This window comes from Herpailurus yagouaroundi, unplaced genomic scaffold, assembly GCF_014898765.1.
Source record: "Herpailurus yagouaroundi ecotype Mexico unplaced genomic scaffold, PumYag 140, whole genome shotgun sequence".
Taxonomy (NCBI): Eukaryota; Metazoa; Chordata; class Mammalia; order Carnivora; family Felidae; genus Herpailurus; species Herpailurus yagouaroundi.
The window spans coordinates 20,619,290-20,625,289 of NW_024412395.1; the positions used below are offsets into that span (position 1 = coordinate 20,619,290).

A 6,000-nucleotide genomic window follows, 5' to 3' on the forward strand; every position below is an offset into this window, starting at 1 on the left:
AAGGCTGGCTGGTATGTCTTCAGATCAGATGCAAAACAATGTGAGAAACCTCAATGGACACTCTTTGTCTGTTTCTTCGTGGGACTCTTTCTCATGAAAACGTGTTCAGTAATTAAAAGAAGTGGCATATTATTAACCAATGTTGGAAGCTTTACCCGGAATCATTACCTGTCGAGAATCCAAGGGGGTATATTTCAGGGATTGTGGGGGCAGTTCAATAGTGCTGTTGCTGCTTTTATTACATCCTCACCCATCAGATGTTTTCTTTTTCATGCAATTCACTCTGCAAGCAAAAACCAAAAGCGGGGACATCTATTAAGCGAGTGAAAATGTATTTAGGATACTTTGGCAAGTTAGTTTTTAAAAACGTATTTCTCTTCTGAGCCACCTGCAGTATTGAGCTGAAGGCTTAGAAAGATGAGAGACCCTTCTTTATTAAGATCCTGGGTTTAGGGCTTTTCTTTGAGATCAAACATTGTCTACCTAGAAAGTATTAATATTGAGTTAGATATATAGGCTTTGGAATGTAGCGATTATAATGATACCAATCATTTATTACGTGTGCATTGTCTGCTTGGCACCACATTGTACCACTGATCCTCAGAACAGTTCTGCAAGTCAGTGCTTTTATTCTTTCGCTTATGTAGTTAAGGAAACTAAGGCTTACAAATGGAAGTAATTCATCCAAGTTTACATTGCTGGTAAGAGAGGGAGAGGGGATTTCAACAAAGGCAGACCGATGCAGCGTCCACACTCTTCACAACTAAATTAAACCTCCACTCAAGTTCATAATTTCATACTGGTTGTGTTGGGAAGTGTGCAGACTGACCCATTTTTGTGTGGAGGGCCGCGTGGAATGTCTGAGTAATTGACATCCTTGTCTTTGTGCCTGTAGGCCCCTGGGGAAGGTGCGCAGGAGACTGTGGACCAGGAGGAGTCCAGAGTCGTGCACTGTGGTGTTTCCACTTGGAAGGGTGGACGAGTCACGTCTCTAACTGTGATGAGAACAGCAGGCCTCCAAAGGAAAGAAGCTGCTTCCGAGTCTGTGATTGGCACAGTGACCTCTTCCAGTGGGAGGTCTCTGACTGGCACCATTGTGTGCTCGCCCCTTCCAGCCTCGGCCAAGCCGAGCCTCGGCCTGAGGAGTGTGTGACAGCGCAACATGGGTTACAGCACCGGACTGCGCGTTGTATTCAGAAGTTGAACAGAACCGTGGCTGGAAATGAAATATGTGAACACTTTATCCCACGGCCCCCCACAGAGCAAGCTTGCCTCATTCCCTGCCCCCGGGATTGTGTTGTATCTGAGTTCTCACAATGGTCCGAGTGTAGCAAGGGATGTGAGAAGCGATTGCAACACAGAACCCGGGCAGCCATCGCTCCCCCTCTCTATGGCGGTTCTCAGTGTCCCAATCTGACTGAGTCAAGAGCCTGTGACACTCCCGTTTCCTGTCCTCTTGGAGAAGAGGAGTATACTTTTAGCCTTAAAGTTGGACCATGGAGTAAATGTAGGCTGCCTCATCTTAAAGAAATTAACCTAAGCGGAAGAACTGTTCTGGATGTTAGCTCTGATTCAAAGGAGCGAGTAACCTTTAGACATCAGAGTTACAAGCCACATCACCATTCCAAGCCCTGGGACTTAGAGATCGGTTATCAAACTCGGCAGGTCTGGTGCACCAGAAGTGACGGAAAAAATGCTATGTTAAGGTAGGAGGCCTTCAGTGTTTATATCTTTGCTTCACCTAGGTATTTTACAACATAATTTTATAAGATATATTATTTCCTACAAAGGGATAATTATAACCAGGTTGGGGATTTGGGTTTTTAGAAGTTTAATTTAAGAGGCTTTCAATTTCAATTGTGAACATTTCAGAGTATAGACCAGGCAGAGCTCTGCATTCTTACATAATTAATAGTACAACTACATAGGATAAGGCATGCATTTCCACATTTTATCAAAGTGTCAACAAGTTTAAAAAAAAACATTTATCACTATAGTAATAGAAGACTAAACCTTTCTTTATAATCATAAAAATTCAAATTGACTCTCAAACTTGGGATAGAAATTATGCAAAAATTATCATTTTTCATAATCATGTTTTTTAAAAAAATTTTAATTCTTATCTATTTTTGAGAGAGAGACAGAGACAGAGCATGAGTGGGAGAGGGGCAGAGAGAGAGAGAGAGAGAGAGAGAGAGAGAATCCAAAGCAGGCTCCAGGCTCTGAGCTGTCAGCACAGAGCCCAACACAGGCCTGGAACTCACTAACCGTGAGATTATGACCTGAGTCGAAGTCGGTTGCGTAATCCAGGCACCCGGTATTCATGTTTTTTAAACTTGGTTTTGTTTACTTTTGTTTTCATGTTTAAGAAGATTCTCTAACATTTTAGTGGTAGATTTTTTATAGTAGTAATAATAACAGTAAGTTAATGTAAGAATGCTTTCTATGACATCGATTTGAAAAACATATTACCTTGCATGGCAATAATTAGAATTGCAAACCTATAGAGGGAATGGACTAAAACTTTTAAAAAGAATAGTTAAGGCTGTTAGTGCTTAAAAGTTATTTGTAATTGTTCTACTTTAAATTGTAGTACAGAAAAATCATGACCTAGGTATATAGAAATATGCTCAAAGTAGTATTTGTTTAATTTTCCCCAGAAGGTCTTAAAGCACTGGTATGTTACCAAGTTTTTCCAAATTTAAATGCCTTTCAGTAAGACATATATTACAAAATAGTGAAACACTCATCTCTAGAATTAATCATTATCACCAGTTACTGTTTTCTCAGAATCCACAGCTGGCTGGGAGAGGCTCAAAAGACTACCTCAGCTATTCAAGAACAAAATAATATGATGATTGTTTCATGTTTTTTTCATTTTTATTTTTCATTTGACTTCACAAATGAGCATATTTCATCTTTGATGCTTCATTCTGATTTATGCCATATGCGGTTGGCAAGTCCATTGAAGAGTGATTTTCTGCCTTTTATTGCCTGCCTCTGTGAAGCCCAAAAGATTAAGCAGATGATTTGGGTGATTATTGTTTGAATGCATATGTGGGATTCTATAAAGACATTGTTTTCTTAATATTCCAGAGAATGTTTTCAGTTTCAGTTTGCTTGTGTTTGCCATGTTGTTTTTCTTTGTTTTAAATTAAGAGACTTTGTTTTTTAGAGTAGTTTTAGATTTACAGAAAAATTGAGTGGAAAATACAGTTTCCATATAGCTTCTCCTCACTCCCCTCCACACATACAGTATGGTACACACTTCTTGCACCAGTGTAGTGTGTTTGTTACCATTCATGAGCCGGTATCAACATATTGTTATAGTCCGTAGTTTAATTAGGATTCACTGTGTTGTACATTCTATGGGTTTGGACAAATGTATAATGATATGTGTTCATAACTACTGTATCATATAGGATAGTTTCATGGCCCTAAAAATCTGTGCACCACCTATTGGTCCCACCTCTCCTCTTCCCAGTTCCCTGGCATTCAGGGATCTTTTTACTGATGGCATAGTTTTATCTTTTCCAGAGTGTTATATAGTTGGAATGATACAGTATATAGCTTTTCTTATTGGCTTCTTTTGCTTAGCAATATGTATTTAAGATTCCTCCATGTATGTCCATGGCTTGATAGCTTGGTTCTTTTTATCACTGAATAGTATTTGTTGGTTTACAAACTATCCCTGTATACATAGAGCAGGGAGAGACCGAAGGAAGAGACAGACCACTGCGGATTGGGAGGTGGCAGTTTAGTTAGCAAGAGAAATTACTAATAAGGCTTGTCTTGGGTGGCTGCAAGATGAGTAGGTATCTGCACCCATTGCCAAATCTTAAAAGTTTATATAGAGGCCTTAATTGGTTTCCATCACATATACCATCTAGATGTTCTCAAAAGACCTTACTCCTTTAAGACCATGTACTTAGAGCAGCTCCCACTGTGTACAGAGCATATATTCCAAGGACAAGCAAAGGGGTGAGGAGCCTCCAAACGCCTGAATCTAGCCTGATGGTCAACTGGCAGTCACATCCTCTTGATTACCTCCTCCAACAGTATTCTGTTCTATGGATATATCACAATTTGTTATCCGTTCACCTGTTGGAGGACATCTTGGTTGCTTCCAAGTTTTGGCAATTATAAATAAAGCTTCTGTAAACATTCATTTGGAGATTTTTATGTGAACATACATTTTCAACTAATTTGGAGAAATACCAGTGGGCACTTTCCTACATATTACAGTGAGAATTGTTTCATTTTGTAAGAAACTGCCAAACTGTCTTCCAAAGTGGCTGTATCATTTTGTATTGCCACCAGCAATAAATGAGCATTCCTACTGCTTCACATTCTGGCCAGCATTTGCTATTGTCAGTATTTTGGATTTTAGCCATTTTTAATAGGTGTATAGTGGTATCTTGTTTAATTTGCAGTTCCTTAATCACTTACGATGTTTGGCATCTTTTCATTTGCTTAGTTGCCATCTGTAGATCTTCCTTGGTGAGGTGTCTGTTCAGATCTTTTGTCTATTTTTTGAGTTGTTTTCTTATGGTTGAGCTTTACAAATTCTTTGTGTACTTTGGATACCAGTCCTTTATCAGATATATGTTTTGAAAATATTTCCTTCCAGTTGATGACCCCCTTTTCATTCTCTCAACAGTGTCTTTCACAGAGAAGTTATTTTTTGTTTTGTTTTAATCTTAGTGAAGTCAAACTTATCAATATTTCTTTCATGGATCATTCTTTGGTGTTGCATCAAAAACAACAAATTCTCTAAACCTAAGATCAACTAAATTTTCTCCTATATTGTTTTCTAGGAGTTTTATAGTTTTACATTTTACATTTAAATCTATGATCCAGTCTGAGTTAACTTTTGTGAAAGGTATAACGTTGGTGTCTGTATTCTTTTTTTTTTTTTTTTTTTTTTTGCGTGTGGATGCCCAGCTATTCTAGTACCTTTTGTTAAAAAGACTCTCCTTTTTCTATTAAACTGCCTTTGCTCCTTTGCCAAAGATTAGTTGACTATATTTATGTGGATCTATTTCTGGGCTCTCTGTCTTTAGTCCATTGATTTATTTATCTATTCTTTGCCAATAAAACAATGTCTTAAATACTGAAGATTTATAGTAAGTCTTGAAGTTGGGTAGTTTCAGTCCTCTGAATTTGTTCTTTTTTTAATATTGTATTATCTATTCTGTATCTTTTGTTTTTCCATGTAAACTATAGAATCAGGTTTTTTCAATATCTACAACATAACTTGCCAAGATTTTGATTAGGATTGCTTGTAGTGTATGGATCAATTTGGGAATAAATAACTTTTTTTTTAATGTTTATTTATTTTAGAGAAGGAGGGAGAGATAGAGAGTGGGCAGGAGAGGGGAGAGAGAGAGGAAGACAGAATCCCTAGCAGACTCCATACTGTCAGTGCAGAGCCTGATGTGGGGCTCGAACCCACGAACTGTGAGATGATGATCTGAGCGAAACCAAAAGTTGGAAGCTTAACTGAATGAGGCACCTAGGTGCCCCAAGAAATAACATCTTGATAGTGTTGAGTCTTCTTTTCCATGTACCTGCAGTATTTCTCCATTTATTTACATCTTTGATTTCTTCATCAGAGTTTTATACTTTTTCTCATGTACATTTTGTATCTATTTTGTTAGATTGATACTTAAGTATTTCATATTTTTGGTGCCAATATAAATGTATAGTGTTTTAAATTTCAAGTTGTAGTTTTTAATGGCTTGTGTATAAGAAAACAATCAAATTTTATATATTAACCTGTATTCTGCAACCTTGATATAACCACTTATTAGTTCCAGGACTTTATGTTGTTATTGTTAAGATTCTTTGGGATTATCTATGTAGATAAGCATATCATTTGCAGACAAAGGAAGTTTTATTTCTTCATTTCCAATCTGTATACTGCTCTTCTTTTTCTTTCTCTCTTTCTCTTTCCTTTCCTTTCCTTTCCTTTCCTTTCCTTTCCTTTCCTTTCCTTTC

At 37.5% G+C, this 6,000-nt stretch overlaps 1 protein-coding gene across 2 annotated transcripts in view; it reads left to right on the forward strand.

Annotated features, from left to right (window-relative positions):
* THSD7B (thrombospondin type 1 domain containing 7B) overlaps positions 1–6,000 on the forward strand; it is a 1,621,840-nt gene that overhangs the window by 1,043,155 nt on the left and 572,685 nt on the right. For both annotated transcript variants that reach the window (XM_040474954.1, XM_040474955.1), the window contains one exon: positions 896–1,706. In XM_040474954.1, the coding sequence (XP_040330888.1) occupies positions 896–1,706 (811 nt within the window). The remainder of the gene's footprint in view (positions 1–895; positions 1,707–6,000) is intronic.